At 39.1% G+C, this 17,725-nt stretch overlaps 1 protein-coding gene, 1 long non-coding RNA gene and 3 other non-coding genes across 7 annotated transcripts; 4 read left to right on the top strand and 1 right to left on the bottom strand.

Annotated features, from left to right (window-relative positions):
* The first annotated feature begins 3,139 nt into the window (after positions 1-3,139).
* Positions 3,140-5,573, top strand: LOC113068335 (uncharacterized). Its single transcript, XR_003279516.1, has 6 exons — positions 3,140-3,206; positions 3,664-3,723; positions 4,758-4,836; positions 5,011-5,061; positions 5,280-5,315; positions 5,491-5,573. It is a non-coding gene; the product is annotated as an uncharacterized LOC113068335 (long non-coding RNA).
* Positions 4,558-4,693, top strand: LOC113068460 (small nucleolar RNA SNORA16B/SNORA16A family). The gene has a single exon (XR_003279541.1). It is a non-coding gene; the product is annotated as a small nucleolar RNA SNORA16B/SNORA16A family (small nucleolar RNA).
* LOC113068459 (small nucleolar RNA SNORD103/SNORD85) lies at positions 4,869-4,946 on the top strand. The gene has a single exon (XR_003279540.1). It is a non-coding gene; the product is annotated as a small nucleolar RNA SNORD103/SNORD85 (small nucleolar RNA).
* LOC113068469 (small nucleolar RNA SNORD99) lies at positions 5,353-5,424 on the top strand. The gene has a single exon (XR_003279548.1). It is a non-coding gene; the product is annotated as a small nucleolar RNA SNORD99 (small nucleolar RNA).
* Positions 5,574-6,406: 833 nt separating the features above from the next.
* LOC113068333 (CTP synthase 1) lies at positions 6,407-15,723 on the bottom strand. Of its 3 annotated transcripts, XM_026241047.1 has the most exons (19): positions 15,494-15,723; positions 14,661-14,841; positions 13,884-14,054; positions 13,542-13,642; positions 13,349-13,465; positions 13,185-13,268; positions 12,379-12,459; positions 11,560-11,711; positions 10,294-10,426; positions 9,370-9,458; positions 9,133-9,227; positions 8,985-9,047; positions 8,848-8,891; positions 8,690-8,786; positions 8,551-8,606; positions 7,473-7,569; positions 7,007-7,151; positions 6,754-6,849; positions 6,407-6,670 (listed from the first exon to the last, which is right to left on the bottom strand). In XM_026241047.1, exons 1-18 carry the CDS (start codon positions 15,626-15,628, stop codon positions 6,765-6,767), a joined length of 1,926 nt encoding a protein of 641 aa, XP_026096832.1. In that variant the 5' UTR covers positions 15,629-15,723; the 3' UTR covers positions 6,407-6,670; positions 6,754-6,764. The 3 variants fall into 3 exon arrangements, with proteins under 3 accessions (XP_026096832.1, XP_026096831.1, XP_026096833.1); XM_026241046.1 differs by having other exon boundaries at positions 6,407-6,849; XM_026241048.1 differs by lacking the exon at positions 6,407-6,670 and having other exon boundaries at positions 6,765-6,849; positions 15,399-15,547.
* Positions 15,724-17,725: the final 2,002 nt, after the last annotated feature.

The following is a 17,725-nucleotide window of genomic DNA, read 5'->3' as shown; positions in this document are numbered from 1 at the left end:
GTGTAATTAAATCACATATATCTGATGGTGCAGTTCCATGAACAGCTTTATATGTTAAAATAAGAGTTTTAAAATCAATACGGGCATGGACCGGAAGCCAATGCAGGTTCCTAAGCACCCCAGAGATATGCTGACGAGAAGGAGTATGTGTAAGAACACGTGCAGCTGAGTTCTGTATGTGTTGCAGTGGCTTAATAGACTTTGCAGGTAGGCCAAGATAAAGTGCATTACAATAATCAACCCTAGAGGTAATAAGGGCATGGATAAGCCTTTCTGCATCGGATAATGAAAGAAAAGGCTTAATCCTGGCAATATTCATTAGATGGAAAAATGCAGATTTTTTAACCTCTTAACTCCTTAAGTGTCACTGGCCCACCGGTGGGCCCAAAGCCATTGCATATTTAAAACCGTAATATTCTATACTAAACCTAAACTAATCTTGACAAACTATATATCATTGGAGACCTTAGAGGTTGTATTTTTTATATTTGACCACTGTTTTATATTTAAAATTATGCAGTGACAGTAATTCATAAATTTGTGACAAGAAAATTTAGCAAAAAAAAAAAAGTAGTTGCCTTTTGTTACAAAAAGCTGATACATACATATACAATCACGAAAGTATATATTTCTTATATTTTTTTGGCTGCCAATAATTCAGACAAAACATCTTTTCTAGTTTTTATAAAAAAATTTGAGAATAAATTGAATATGTATATTTGTATATCTATGATTGATGTTGCAAGTATTCAGTAAAAAATTAAATGAATGTCAATTTCATGTATGATCATAATATGATGTGATAATATGATCATGATCATGTATGAAGTTTCTGTAACAACACTCTAGTAGCTATGTTTGATTAAAAAATCATTTACAACCTATCTAGAATGTTTTATTGCTGTTTGAATAAAAAAAATCAAATCAGTCGTCCATTACAATTCATACAAGGACCATGACTAGTACCTAGTGGACATTGTTGGTATAGCAACTAAAAATAACACAGAAACCTCATTTTTTGTGATATCAATGTCAAATTTGGAACACAACTTCTTTAGATTTTAGGCTTTTCATTTGACATGAAATTAAATTCAACACATACTTTTTTTTTTTAATAAAATATAAATAAATATTAAATTATTATTTTTTATTACAACAAACTTAAACACCTATAACTTTTATATTTTACATTTTATTCAACTTCTTTCACATGTACAAGAAACTTCCAAGTGTGTTTTTAAAAACGAGCCCAAAATTAGGTTCATATTCCAAACCGTTCCAGAATTACATTAATTTGAATCTGGACATGTCCTTTTCAGCTCTACCCCCAAAAAGGGGGGGTGACACTTAAAATGCTCTTGATATGTGCATCGAGTGTCAGATGAGTATCAAAAATTACACCAAGGTTGCAAACTTGAGGTAACGGGGATACTACATTATTGTCAAGGTGTACACTAAAATGTCTACCATTACAGGCAGCTGCAGGGGTACCAACTAAAAGAACCTCTGACTTTGTACCATCCAATATCAGAAAATTGTGGTACATCCATAATTTAAAATCCTCCAGACAGTCAGATAGGGTTGATGATATACATGTGATATTAGTTTTCGTGCTATCTGAGTATCATCAGCATAAAAGTGGAACCCAAAACCATGTTTTCCAATAATCTGCCCTAAAGGAAGCATGTCAATAATAAAAAGTATCGGGCCAAGAACAGACCCCTGAGGAACACCATGAAGTACCTTTCCAACGTTAGACTTATTGTTTTTTAAAACAACAACTGTGTACGATCAGTGAGATAAGATTTAAACCACCAACACTGTACCAGAAATACCACGCCAAGTCTCAAGTCTCTCAATCAATATAGAATGACACTTATGACACAGCACCAATATAGTAAGGGCACCAGAGTCAGCCAAGATGAGGAGATCGTTCATAACTCGGACCAAGGCAGTCTCAGTACTATGTCCTGAGCGAAACCCAGATTGAAAAGTTTCTAAAAGCTCATTCATGAATGAAGTTGAGAATGAGAATGAAGTTGTGACACAACAACACGTTCCAGAACATTCGCCAAAAAAGGAAGATTAAATAGAGGCCTGTAGTTCGACAGATCAGACACATCACATCCAGGCTTTTTAAGAACTGGTGTGATGGAAGCAACCTTAATGGCTTGGGGAACAAGTCAGTAAGGGAAGCATTAACAATGTTCAAAATGAGAGGACTGATAGATGGCAGACCCTCTTTGAGAACGTGAGTTGGAATAGGATCCAGAGTACAGGTAGCAGAAGTCATTGTCATTATTAATTTAGAAATGTAATCAATGGTAACCATCTTAAAACTAGAAAACAAAGTTAATGGACAATTTAAGGGCTGAATCTCAGGAGGTGCACCCAGAGAGACAGAAGTAATAAACTTATAATTATTCTAATTTTTTTTCAGCAAAGAATTTCAAAAACCTATTGTACTGCTGCACAGATGAACAAATAAGTGAACTGGTAGGTTTAAGGAGTTTGTTGATTACTTTAAACCTCTTATTTGGATTCGCAGTACCATCATTAATGACTTGAGAGTAGTATTCAGTTCTTGCTATTTTGAGGGCATCGCTGTACTGAATCAAATGCTCATCGTAAATAAGTTTATGGACAGCCCTGATATGTGATTTTAAAAAGGAGTTAATGCGCTTAATGGGGTTATCGTAAACAGCTGACCAGTATTCCACAAATCCAGATCACAGGAAATCTCCCGTTATTAATTCAAGTCAAAATATAATCTGTAGACAGATGGAAATATCAATCGTTACTTCATGGAGGGTTGATATTTTTATTTAATGAAGCTAACGGGTATAATGTCCAGACAACGTGTAAAAGCAAGTCAGGCAGAACAACAACAGCATGATATTTACTTTATGACATCATTTACATGTATTTTTCATTCTAAATGTTTACAAATATTTAAATATTTCAAATTGGGTAGTGGGGCAATTAAATAAATTAACTGGAGTTGTCAGATATAACCAAATACATATCACAGATGTTAGAGAAATCCCAGAACTACACTCTCACAATGAGAACTACATATCCCATCAAGCTTTTGAACTACAAATCCCAACCAACTCAGTCGACCAATCAGCGTTAAGCTTCGCTGTATAAAACATCGCGTCACGTTCTCATCTTCCTCCTTCGACCCGCTCTCTCAGAGAATGGAGGTGAGTCTCGTTCAATCCTTAAACATCTAAGACTGTGAGTTTTAATTTAACAACTAGTTCTCGTGGGTAATTTGTTTGGATGTTAATCCACTGGTTCGCCTGTGAATTATTGGCGTTTAGCGCACAATATTATGAAGATTGATAGTCATCTGGATGTAGTGTGTAACAAACGTGGCCGTGCGCAAATGAAACGGTCTTTACAGTTTTTATTATAAAACCGACTCATCTGTAGCCTTTTATAAAGCATCAGGTTTTTATGAATTAACGCATTATGCAATGTAGAGTGGTTTCAGTCATTTTAGTTTTCATTAGAGACTAGGTGGTTTTAGTTTTTTGCATATAAAATATCCTGCAAACCGGTTGTGTATCGAAGTCTACAGAATTTGCTGTAGGTTTATTAGCCTCGTTCGAGTTGTGCATCTTCGGCTCACTTCTGTGTTTCTGTGATCTTCTCCAGGTGTTGGTGGACACGAGTCTCGGTTCAGCACGAGGTTGCACCCCAGTAGTGACTGCAGAGGTATTGATTCAACTTTAACTATAAATGTAAACTTTATACTGTTGCAGGTTAGGTGCACACATCTTGAGCCATTTACTGTCATTTCGTCTCGTGCTGACTAATATCAATACAAAGTATTTTAGGATACTGTGGAGTTTAATTTTAATGTAACACCACTTAAAATATTAATTATTTATTTTCCTTAACCGCGTTCTTCAAAAACTGATCAGTTAAACTGGATTACTTTAAAATTACTTTATTTTTGGATAACCGAACTTTATTGGATTTGGATGAAATATTAACCTCATTCTACTAAGTTGCATTGAGTTAACCTTCTGTAATAAACTTAAGATGACTGAAAAGTTAATTTAAATGCAACACAACCCAGTTAAGTGGATACTGTTGATTTAGTCAGTAAATCCAAATTATGATTTTATTTTAAATGTAAACTTAGGTCCACTCCAACACAGTCAGTGGAGTTAATACACCTTAATGTTGGTGCTTCCCACCATAAAACTGAAGAATAATTAGTTTACAAAACCTTACGGCTTATGCCTAACAACAGAAGTCTTTACCAAGAAAAGATTGTGAAAGTTTCTATCGTTAGATAGCATTTGAATATTGTTCTTGAACACCATTTATTTAAACCAATCAATTAAACTGGATTACTATTTAATTATCTAAGTTAACTGACTTTAATATTAACTGAATTCCAAAAAATGACAATGTCAAACTCAACATACTCCAGTTATGTTGAGACTGTTGACAAAGTAGATTTTATATAGATTTTTTTTTTTTTCTTGAGTGATTGTATATTTGTTTGTATAAGTTATTGGAGAGCCTGCAGTTGTGCTTTAAGGCCCTGATCGAAGCCGTTCCCGTTCCTCTATAACGGGTTCGGTCAAACAGGAGCCGATAGCAACACTTTTACCGACGGTCGCTGTACAGTTCACCTGTAGCTGTCCCAGCAACATTAAGGAAAAGGACAACTGGAACCTGTTTTCACAGGTGTCCTACTAGAAGTAGCTCTGCCTAACGGTTTCTCCTCCTCACAGGTCACAAGATGAGTTGAATATGAACCCGTCCAGTCATCGAAACGCTCCCGAGACCGTTCAAGGGAGCCTTCTGTAACAGGTTGGTTTCTGTCTTGGGTTTTCTGTTTTAGTGTTGGCTGTGATGACAAACTTGCCCTCTCTGAGAGAACTGCTCTATTATGACAATCAGATAAACGCTCCTGAGCCGAACCTAACATCTGTTAACGTTGTTCTCTCTGTAGCGTGACTCTAATGCGGTGTATTTCTCCATCAGACGCTGCAGTGCTGTCCGTGAGGAGACTCCATCGCTGTGTGCGGTGCGCTGGTAAGCTCAGCATCTCTCGTGTCCTTCTGCACGTTTCCTGAGAAGCTGTGCTCGTCAGCGTGTACCAGGTTCTCCTACAGCGTGCCAAATCAGTGGGCAGACTTTGACCGGCCAGGCTGCTGGTGTCTGTGTCGGTCACTCGACTGTCCAACACTCAGCACCGCTCTTACATGAGGACTTTATTTGTGTGCCCTGTATTAATCCTGGGTGTCCTACAGGTGCTGATGTCCCGTGTGACCGCTGGAGCAGCGCAGGTATGATACTCTCCACTCTATATAAAATATAGTGACTCCTGATCAAGGATGACAGATTTGTGATGGTGACTGCTGGATGAAACTTGCGGATATGGGACTGAGATCAGTGCTGGTCAGTTTTAGGCTGTCTGTGTGCGGTCTGTTGTGGCTTATGGTCTTTTTCTTTATTCTCTAGGATTTCGGAGGTTCTTGCCCAGTACGTGGAAGCTGGAGTCGTGCAAATCAAACCCAATAAAGTGTGAACTGATCTAAAATTTCTGACTTGTGTTGGTGTATTCCTTAAAGATAACTTGTTATGCTTGACACTGAGTTTTTTTTTTTTTTTGTGTGTGTGTTCGGTACCGATACCAGTGAAAATCCACGGTTCTTGGTACTAATTATCGGTACCAAAGCAAAACCTTTATTCTAATAAAAGGTTATCACAATACAACCAATACCATTCTTTACTGATTTACAGTTGTTAACTTTTTTCTAAATTACGAAAAACCATAAACCAGTTTCACCCAAATTTAATTTTTAATGAAATTTAAATTTTAAACATGGGTTTTTTTTTTGCACATTAGTAGCAGTATCCACACACGTTCTAAATGGTTATTTCTAGCACAATGCCTTTATATAAAAATAAACATTTTGACGGCCTACTTTTATTTTGACACTGGTTTTACTCGGAAGAAACGGTAAAATGCTTGTGACGTAACTCAGAACAGTTCTGGTGACGTTTGTCCACATTGGACATTCATTCACACACATGCAGGATTCAGATTTCAACCAACTTTTGCGGCTTAACATTTAAAGAATGGTCCGTACGGAGATTTGATTAATGCCAACTTTGACAGTCCATATTAAAATGTAAGTTTCATTTTCATGACTGGATTTTGAGATCCCGTCAGCGTCTTGTGCTTCGCGGAGATCATATCGCTGTATGCGTCAAGAACGGGGTGTGGACGGGTCCTCGGTACCACCGGTACTTTAAAGAAACCTTCTACAGTCACATTTTAATTTTTTGGTACCGATGTACCGGGTCTTTTGTACATAAACTAAAAGCATTAAATGCTTATGTCTACAGAGATTTCTGAATGAACCCTTGTTGCTACAAACCATTTGTAACTCTTTATTGACATTATGCAAAATTGTCAACTTAAGATAAAACAGATTTAAGATAAAAATTTGCATGAATACAAGTCTTGACAAGAAAACCCCATTGAGCAGTTGACCCAGAACATTGTACACCTACAATCATATACAAGCGAAAAGGAGTATAAATAAATGAAGCTGCAGTCAAATTTATTTTTCACTGAAGCTGGACCATTTTAAAACTGCTGTTTCAGTAATGCATCCTTTTTAGCAAGCAGGCCCTGAAAAGAAATGAGAATCCGAATAAAATAAACTACAGCTCTTCTGTAAATCATACTGTATACAGTCACGTGCTGCACTATACCATTAGCAGATTTATTCCTGAGCAAGCGAGCATAGTTTCAAGTCCGTGATCTCCAAGTCTGGAGAACTGCTGCCGCTCCGGTCACTGTATGTTTCTCTGTCAACAGAAAAACACTTTCATTCAGTGTCATGCAAAATGATCCACATGTTGAAGAGATTGTCTGATGTCTGTATTTTTCAGAAACAGCAAAGTTGTTTATTGTGACGAATCTCTTGATATCATTGGCTGAGAGAAATGTTACATCAGTCCATACCGTGGTGAAAGCCGACAGCCTTTCTGAAGGTAACCTGGAAGCCTCCCCGCAGCTGCTAACAACAGCCCAAAGTACGGCGGGGACGGCTTTATGGGTCTGGAGGTGAATTCTGGGTGATACTGGACGCCAACAAAATACGGGTGATCTGCAACAATAAAACAAAACTGATCGTCAAATTACTGCAAAACATATTTTTCTTGATTTCAATCATCAACACTGAAAAGACTTCACTACTGTCCTCTGTCGAGAGCTGCATCATTATTCTGCTCAATCTGCTTTGATAGCTGTATAAATCACTATATAAATAAAGGAGATATGACTTTACAAATCTCTCTCAAAACAGGCCGTTTTACAGTATTCTTCTGCACAAAATGACTGGTTGTAACAATGTTAATAAGAGTCGAGACGATGCTCATCTCAGCACATATAAATGTTTCAGAGTGGTGAATGAAAGCATCTGGTGTACCGTCCAGCTCGATGACCTCCATTCTCTCGCCCTCCACGTCCTGACCCACAAAACGAAAGCCCTTCTCCTCAAAATGCTGCTTCAGCTCTGGGTTCACCTGCTCACACACAACCAATAATACTTCTTTCATACATGATAGCACAGCTAAGAATAATACAAATACGCAACCAGATTTGTTTACATGGACTCATTTCCATCGCTTGCTCGCTTCCATGTGCAATACATGTATTCAGAACAAAACTTCAGAGTATAATTGCGGTTTTAGCCAAGATGCATCTAAAAAGAGCTTGTTTTTGATCATATATATTTAATACATATTATTGCTTAAAGGTTCATGAAACCCCGGCCTGGGTTTTCTGAGATGAGGAGTGGTTATATTATAATAAAAACCCCTTCCTATGTCAGAAGGCGAGAGAAATCTGATCAGCTCATTTTCTCTCATTGTTGCAGAAAAATGCTTAATATAACCAAACTTGCTCGGTTCTTCTTTTTCACATTTTCTAAGTTGGAAGATACCCCGGACAGTCAATTATAGCATTTAAACACAGAAAAAGTCAGTTTTTCATCCGATGAGCGCTTTAAATTTTTCCTGTAGATCAGATCATTTCAGGTTAACGCTGAAGTTCATTCGGATAGAGTTCGATCAGATCAACTGAGGGGTTTCCATAAAGGCTATTCAGTCCGATTGAGCCATTAATCCAGTTATAAACACATAATCTGAGTCCAAGTAAGCACTGCTATTCATCAAGATGTGTCTGTTCAACTATAGCAAGCCAAAAGCCTCACGGGAGCAGAGGACCCTTCTGAGAGAAGATAGAAACCATCAGATCATTGACTGAAACTTACAGTCTCCACTGATTCTCAGAAACACCTTATTCAGAAGAATTACGTTCTCGAAAGATAAGGAGGGACTGGGATCTTAGATTGATAATGACATGCTCTTTTGGGAAAATAGTCAAATAAAAATGAATCTAAAATACAGATGTATTCTTTTAGACCATGACAAATTAAGCATTAATATTCAATATATCTCGCAGCTCTATTTGACCATTACATGGACGATTTGAGGATGCTGTACCTCAAAGCGATGCCGGTGTCTTTCCTCGACATAATCTACATCTCCGTAAAGTTTCCCTGTGAGAGAGAAATCAAACATTTCATACATTTAAATAATTCCATAATTCCAGTATTGTAATATTTCAGTGAAATGCACGAACTGAGTATGCTGTTTTTGGTTTTGAAAATGGTTCTCCGTTTCCCCAGCCGCATCGTTCCTCCCATCTGCCCTGGATTGTGCTCCGGCATGTCGATCACCTGCGAGACGACCCATCAGACATCTGCTCCAAAACACACTTGAGCTAAACCCCATACTCACCACAGGATGTTTCGTTTCTGGGTCAAACTCAGTGGAGTTGGCATCTAGGAACAACAAGAGTCACACTTTGCTCAACACTGCTTGCACTACGCTCACAGTACGCCATTTATTCATTTATTTCTAAAGAAAGATTTTACCTTTCCAATCCAACATGTTTCTAGCAAATTCACACACAGCGAGCTGCATCCCCAAACACACACCTGAAAGACGAATGGCACATATATGTGTTTAATTCACAGACGGAGCAGGACATTTCAGATTGAATGAATTTTAAGCATGTCCTACCCAGGAAGGGCTTCTTCTGTTTCCTGGCCCAGCTGATGGCTTGAATCTTGCCCTCCGTCCCTCGTACCCCAAATCCTCCAGGTACTAAAATACCACTGACGACAACGAGAGACCGCAGCTGTTAGCAAAACTACATCGCGTCCTCAATAAGAGAACACCATTAAGATTCTATTGAGCAGAATAGATTTGCATGAAATCAGCCGTGTCGAATTAAACGGGGCGCAGGTCACTACTCACTGGGCACTGCAGAGTTTCTGCCAGGCTTCGTGGTACCTCACTGGCTCCTCCTGTAGCGTACTGGCCTCCAAATCTGCAGAGTCAACATACTAGAGAAAAAAAAAGGAGATGACTGATATAAGTGCATAATGAAAATGTAATGATAAACTATTCTTTAAAGGTAGAATTAGAGCATTAGACCACAGCTTATATCATGTTCATTGATGAGTTAAAGCTGATGTTTGCAGTTAAATATTTAAAGAACGTTGGCTAAACTGACCATTAAATGGTGTTAATACACACCTGCCAGCCAATCAGAGTAGAGTATGGTATAAATCAGCTAGATCGATCTCATATAGCCGTGTTAAAGGGTTAGATCACCAAAATAAATGAAAAGTAGCCCTTAAATTACTCACCCTCAAGTCATCATGACTTTCAGACGAATCCTGAAATACTAGTCGGAGGTATATTAAAAATGGTCTTCGATCTTTCAAGCTGTTTCATGGCACTAAGCAGGTGTTGCATGCATCAGTCCAAAAGAAGTGAAATAAAAACCATTTAAACCACTATTTAAAAAAACATAACAACGTTAGAATCTCACACGACTCCAGGGGGTGAACAAAGGCCTTCTGCAGTGAACGCAAGCTAGATTAAAGTGATTATTACACTTTGAATATGGATCTTTTTATTACAAAAATGAATGCATTTGCTACAGAAGGCCTTTGTTCACCCCTTGTTGATTTCTATTTCACTTCTTTTGGACTGAAGGAATGCGACACCAGTTGAGGGAAACAGCTTGAAAGATCAAAGACGAGTTCTAACATAACTCAGACTGGATTTGTCTGCAAGAAGCAAGTCTCATACACTTAGGATGACTTGAGTGCGAGTCATTTATGGGCTAATTTTCATTTTTGGGTGGAGTAACCCTTTAAAGGTTTCACTCACCTTAACCTCTAGTTTGTGGCTGATGGCGAGAGCGGAGTGCTCCAGGGCTTTGATCACGGAGGCATACGAGTCTGAAAACTTGGTGTATTTCCCCACCAGAGCAATGGAGCACTGCTCCAACAGCCTGTCTGACCTACAGTTCAAACACAACATGAAACAAATCACAAAAGACCTGCATCATCTTGCTCTACATCATCTATGAGAGCACAGTATCAATGTACGCACTGATCCGGAAACCGTTTCTACGTTTTAATTAGAGATACACTGATTGTTTGAGGCTGATACAGATTATAACAAATACTTATTGTCTGCTTCCGATATTTGTCACTTCCTCTCTCATTTGAAATTTGGCATCAAAATAGACAGTTTTTTGATCATGTTTTAAATCAGCAAAGTTCAAGAACATCTGCATTAAATTATACTAGCAGTTTTATTGCTGCATCATCAAATAATTTCTAACAAACATGGATTGGATCCATTTAACATTCACCAGACCTTCGTGAATACAACACAACAAAGATACGTATTAAACAAATACTGCTTTATAGGGAGGTTTAACCGTTTTCAGGTACAGAAATAAAGAAACAAATGTAAAAACACTTCACTATATAGATTAAATACATATTAATCCTTTATTGTAACAGACTCTATTATGATTAATCTTCTGATTTGTTTTTATATACATTTTAATCTTATTTGTAAGTTTAAATATGTGAGAGATCTCCTTTACTAAGGCGGGACTCTTATTGTGACGGGTTTTCTAGTCTATGGAGATATATGGCTAATGAAAACACACAGCTCTTCAGATTTAAAGTTTGTTCGTTTATTGAGCACCCCTTGAAGATCTGTATTTGTTTACTGTTAGTTGTTATAAGTGCTTCGTGTAACTCGCTGTGTTGATGATAATGAAACAGAGAGAGTTAAATGTGCAGTTCAGTGGAGTGAAAAAGGACTCAAACTTCATCATTCAGATGAAGTCAGCTACACTTATGAAAGTTACAGAAGTTATTTAGTCGAGAATAGTGTTTGATCTTTTGTTATTTGATTAGCATTAAAGTGCAGACAGCAGCGCTAGGATTGTGCAACAGTTATTATAAAGGTCAGTGACATCACACAGTTAATTAATAAACCATTGGTTTGTAATATCGACCCTTTCCCTTATATAGCTGATATACCAATGGTTGTAAATTGAGGAAAAATCAGCCGATAAATGTCGGTGGCTGATACATCGGTGCATCCCTATTTTTAAGTGTGTTAAGTACTTGCCTGTCTGACATCTCTTTCCACTTCGCCAGCATTTTCCTGGGTCTGGTTTCAATGGGCAGGTTCAGCCTGCGACAGAAGTATCCCACAACACCCTGCTTTTCTAAGAGCAGCGGCACTCTGTAGATGGACGACACGTCATGTACACAGATCACCTGTAGAGAAGACCAACGGTTCATTTAACATGGATAATTAATTACTATTTTTATAACCTTAAAAAAAAAAAAAAGAGCAGTAGAAAAAAGGTTTAAGTTTAACCACTGTAATTTGCCCAATTTATTAAAACAACGCAATGAGCCAAAATGATGCACGGTGTTAAATTGTTTATTCAATGCAACGTCTATAACAATATGCATAATATCTAAAGTTAGAAAAATAAATCAAATATAATTTTGTAAATTGCATAAACAATTATGAACACAACAGTATCATGTATTTATTAGTGGTCGACCGATATTGTTTTTATGAAAGCCATTGCCGATATATCGGTCGACCACTAGTATTTCAGCATAGCTACAAATAGGCAAAGCGCTGATCATCACACGATTGCATTTAAAAACATACGAGACGCAGAGGAATGAAATAAAAAATTATCCAGACGTGTTTTCTAAAATTTGAACGTCTTTTAACTTTACATGGCTTTCTATTCATCTCAGAAGATGTGTGCTGTCTGCTAGTCACATAAAACACACCTTTAAATGAAATGAGCAGGAAACTATAGTGTGCAATACTTACGTTTTTTTCTATGATTATCGATGAAGGTGTACCGTTGATAAATACTGATATGTTTTAATCGCACAGGCCTGTGTGATCCAGACTGACCTGTTCAGGTTCCACATGACAGAACATGGATATCTTCTCTTTCACCGAGTTATCAAGCGGAGTGGAGCAACGACACATAATCTGCAAGAGAAAGAGCAAAGGAAGACTCAGATCTCTGATCGCAGGAACCAACAGCACATTAAATATGATCCACTAATGTTTGACAATCACAAAGTACCACTATTCGGCGTCTTCATTTTGAATCATATTTATATCTGTCTACCATTTGAAACCTTATAAACTTGCCTTGAAAAGCTGTGCCTTGTGTATTATTATTAAAAGTCTATTATTTCCAGAAAAACAAATATGACTTGGTTTTATTTGTGATTGAGTCTTTTGTTTAGGTGTTGCATGAGTATCTATGTTTTAGACAACGATATATAACAGGGTAAGTAGCATTTACATAAGCTAAATATCTGTCACTTCTAACTGTACAGAACTCCTATTCTTTGACACACACACAAAAACTTGAATGTGAAAATATTTACATTTTACATTTAGCAGACGCTTTTATCCAAAGCGACTTACAGTGCATTCAGGCTATCATTTTGTACCTAACGTGCTCCATGGGAATCGAACCCACAACCTTTAGCGCTGCTATAGCAATGCTCTACCAATTGAGCTACAGGAACACAATACGCATTGAATGTTACAAAAATGCTGCTTTGATAGCTTTAGATGTGCTGGAAGCATCCATTTAGAAGCTGAATTTCTGCGAAAGGGCTGACACAGTTACTAAAACACCTCAAAGCCCATCCTGAACGTATACTGAAATCGCACGCAGAGCTCCTCAGTGCTGGACTCACCAGGTCAGGAGACAGTCCCAGTCCTCTGAGCTCCCTCACACTGTTCTGCGTGGGTTTGGTCTTCTGCTCTCCTGTAGCGCTGGGCTGGACATCACGGGCGAGACAGTATGTCAAACGTGTGGTATAACGCCCTATAATGCACTGACGGAGAATATAATCCTCACCTGTGGAACCAGACTGACGTGAATATTGCAGAAGTTCTCTCTCTTCACTTTAAACTGGAACTGCCTGAAGGCTTCGATGAAGGGCATGCTCTCTATATCTCCGACCGTACCGCCCAGCTGCAAACACATCCAAACCTCAGAAACCCCTTCAAACACGCCTGCTATCAAGCGAAGGGTCCCGCTCCCGTCTCACCTCGATGACGCAGACCTGGGGCTCAACGCCGTCGTCGTCCACGGGAACTTTAGCTTGACGCATCACCCAGTCCTGAATCGCATCAGTTATGTGCGGCACCACTGGAACAAACAACATACAATGAGACACAGACACCAACTTCTCTTTCAAACACACCATGACGTATCCATTTAAAAAACACGAGTAATCGGATAATTTTACGGTAGCATTTTCAAAATATATGATGTTTTGTCCTGTGTCTGTGTAGGTTTAGAAATGATTTACCTTACAAGTCTGATTAAATGGTGCTCCCAGATAAACATTACAAAGAACCCAAAACTCACAGCACAAGATGTTTCTCACCCTGTACGGTTTTGCCCAGGTAATCTCCCCTGCGCTCTTTGTTGATGACAGACTGGTAGATCTTCCCGGTGGTCAGGTTGTTGTCTTTAGTGAGCCTGATGTCCAGAAAACGCTCATAGTTGCCCAGATCCAAATCCACCTCTCCCCCGTCATCCAGAACAAACACCTCACCTACACAAAACACATCACATTCAGACAATACTAGTAGTATAATATTTATTGCTTTACTTTAAATTTATCAAAAGTGATGATAAAAGACATTTATATAACCTGAAAAAAAATTATACTTAACCGTTTTCAACAACAACGTTTTATGAGCAACAAATCAGAATATTATACTGATTTCTGAAGATCATGTGACACCGAACACTGGAGAATTGAGGCTGAAAATACAGCTTTATATCATATAAATAAATTACATTTGATTAGATATTCACATAGACAACAGTCTTTTTAAATAGTAAAAATATTTTGCAATATGACTGCTTTTATTGTATTCTGGATCAAATTAATGCAGGCTGGGGAGCAGAAGAGACTCCTTTAAAAAACATTTAAAATCTTTTGACCTGACTACGTATTTACCAGATAATTTCCTAGATTGTTCAAATGATAATAGTGATGCTTGCATCTTTTGTGGCAAGTTATAATTATTTGGTGCCCACTTCAGATGTGTACATTTACAATGTGTAACCCGTTTATTTGATTCCCACGTCAGTGTAAGGCTTCACACGAGCAGTGGCTGGATCTTGTGATCTATGGCGAGGGCTGTGAGGTCACCGTGCTCATATGGAGAGAAGGTCCCTGCGTCGATGTTGATGTACGGGTCGATCTTGATGGCTGTGACGTGCAGGCCGCAGGACTTGAGGATGGTTCCCACGCTGCTGGCTATAATGCCTTTCCCGATGCCTGAGATCACGCCGCCGGTCACCAGAATATACTTCATACTGCCAATCACACGCTGCACAAACCAAAACACAGGGGTGCTTTTATATGACAGCTCATTAAATACAAGTTGGGGGAACATTGTTTTGTATTGTTGGTTTTTTTTTGTTGTTGTTAAAAAGCAGATTTTGTCATCATTTAACAAGTGCAATCTCACTTGGCCAAACTCAGTCTCATGAGAAAACAACCATTATCAATCTCCTGAAGGGATGAGAAAGTCTTCTAATTATCTGTGTGTGTTTCTCTATTAACACAACTATTTCCTCAGCACTTCTATCATAGAGTCAGAGGTTTACAGCAAAACACACAGAAGATGAACAAATACAGCTATTTCCTAAAGTTTTAATGCGTGATCACACATTTACAGCTGATCATTTCCAATATCTTTGGCGAAATGTCAATCACAACCAGTTTCCGTCAAAATGCTCCTTCAGCCATCACTTCTAAAAACATAAACAGCTGATCAATTACTATAAGAAAGCTTTCGATCATGTGGTTTATTTGATGTGCTAACAACAGCAGCATACGTTTATTACACCTCTACAGAGGTTTCCATGCCAAATATTATCATACCTTCGCTTTCTGTATAACTTGGTATTCTAGAGTGTGTTGTGTCTAGTTTCCACGTCCTTCACAAGCACGCTTCCCGCTAACAAAGATCAACTTACCGGGTGATCTGATATATCTGATGACAGATTCGGATATTTAGTGTAAAATGCTCGACTGGCTCGATGCGACAGATGTTGAACGATCTCTACAGAACAAAAGCAGCTTTTGTAAAGCGAGAATAAACGCGCGCACATCACACTAGCGCTCGCGCTCGCCGCAAATCTACACGTGCAGCTCGAGCTCAGAGCAGCGGAACACACGCACGCGGGACAGCCGGAGGACGCGCGCTTCTTCTTCTTCTGTTGATTTTATGGCGGGTTGCGAACCAAACTTGGAAAGGTGTATACCGCCACCTACTGTGATGGAAAGGAAAGAGAACGAACTCGGACCTATTTCCTATGACAGGGCTATTCAATTACAAAATCAGTTGGGCCAGATTTTCAAACCTAGAAGGTTAGCTGGGCCAGTTATTTCAGCACATCCAACATTATACTGACGTAGGCTACAGTTATCCAGCTAATTTAGTGGGAGAAGTGACATTTTTTGTTTTGAACGAGAGCAGTGACTTTAGGCTCATAAGTTGTCAATGCAATCCAAAGGCATTGATGGAGAATACGGTCAGTCAGGGAGCAACGAGAGTTGCTTTTTATGGAGTTCATGTGTGAAAAGCTTGACTCACATGTGTAAGTTGAACCAAACATACTGAGCATGACGATCGCTACTTTCTTAATGTTAAGGAACTGATGTACGTTGACATCAGTCCAAAACATTGTAGGCCCGTTAGTGCAAAGCTCCTGTGCCATGGTTACAGATGACCGCATGTCAACAAGTTCGAGTGTGAATTTCCCCTCGTCAATGGAAGGAACCGCTTGCTTTGCTCTGGCAGATAAGTCCCCTTCTATTGCAACAGTGAACGGGTCTCTGACAAAAACGGCCACCTCTGTGGGCAGAACAAGTCCATCCAATCGACCAGCAAAGTTCATTTTCAACCTCGTAATAAAATCTGTCATCACATCCGTGATTTGTGAGGGGGATGAGATGCATTTGCTGAGCGTCGGAAAATGCAGCATTCGGCCTGTGCTCAAATCAGTTGCAAAAAGGTCCAGTTTAACTGGGAATGCGCGCATCTGTTCCACAAGGTCGATGACAGTTTTGTCTCTGCCTTGTAGTGCCAAATTGAGATCATTCAGGTGTTTGAATATGTCACTCAGAAAGCATGCATCGGCCATGAAGTTGTCGTCCAGTATGCGACTCAAGTGCGTTTCTGCCTTTTTTTGCTTGCTGCTGCGGAGGAAAGTTATGATCTCCTCTCTGAGACCACAGAAACGCTCCAGTGCTTTGCCTTTGGACAGCCACCTCACGTCATTATGCAAAAGCAGGTCGTGGTGCTCAGCAGACATTTATGACAGCAGCATGCGGAAAAAGCGGTGTTGGAGGCTTGATGTGGAGCGAATAAAATTAATTGTAGCCATCACGTTGTCCATGGTCGTTTTGAGCGTCCCACTTAGTTTTGCGCACAACACCGCCTGGTGCACAATGCAGTGTAAGGAGATCAACTGAGGTGCAACAGCGGACCAACGTGCTGCCAAACCATTCACTTTACCTGTCATTGATGGAGCCCCATCTGTCACAAGCATGCACACACGCGTCATATCCAGACCATTGTGTAACCCCCACAAACTCTCTCTACCCAGGGTTTACAGGTTCTCTATTGGACTAAATACTTAGGAAGTCGTTGGGCAGTCGTGGCCTAATGGTTAGAGGGACGGACTCCCAATCGAAGGGTTGTGAGTTCTAGTCTCGGGCCGAACGAATCTCACTTTTCTGTCCAAGATACTAGAAAAGGTGGTATCCTCACAATTATATTCCTTCTTAGAGAATAATGGTATATGTGAGGATTTCCAGTCAGGATTTAGACCGTATCATAGTACTGAGACTGCTCTCCTTAGAGTTACAAATGATCTGCTCTTATCATCTGATCGTGGGTGTATCTCTCTATTAGTTTTATTGGATCTTAGTGCTGCGTTTGACACAATTGACCACAACATTCTTTTGCATAGACTTGAACACTTTGTTGGCATCAGTGGAAGTGCATTAGCATGGTTTAAATCGTACTTATATGACCGCCATCAGTTCATAGCAGTGAATGAAGATGTATCATATCGATCACAAGTGCAGTATGGAGTACCTCAAGGCTCAGTACTAGGGCCGCTACTCTTCACGCTTTATATGTTACCCTTGGGAGATATCATCAGGAAACATGGTGTTAGCTTTCACTGTTATGCTGATGA

Source organism: Carassius auratus, linkage group LG44F, assembly GCF_003368295.1.
Source record: "Carassius auratus strain Wakin linkage group LG44F, ASM336829v1, whole genome shotgun sequence".
NCBI classification, from domain to species: Eukaryota; Metazoa; Chordata; class Actinopteri; order Cypriniformes; family Cyprinidae; genus Carassius; species Carassius auratus.
Note: the sequence above shows the minus strand (reverse complement) of the source record. Positions and strands in the feature narration are given on the sequence as shown.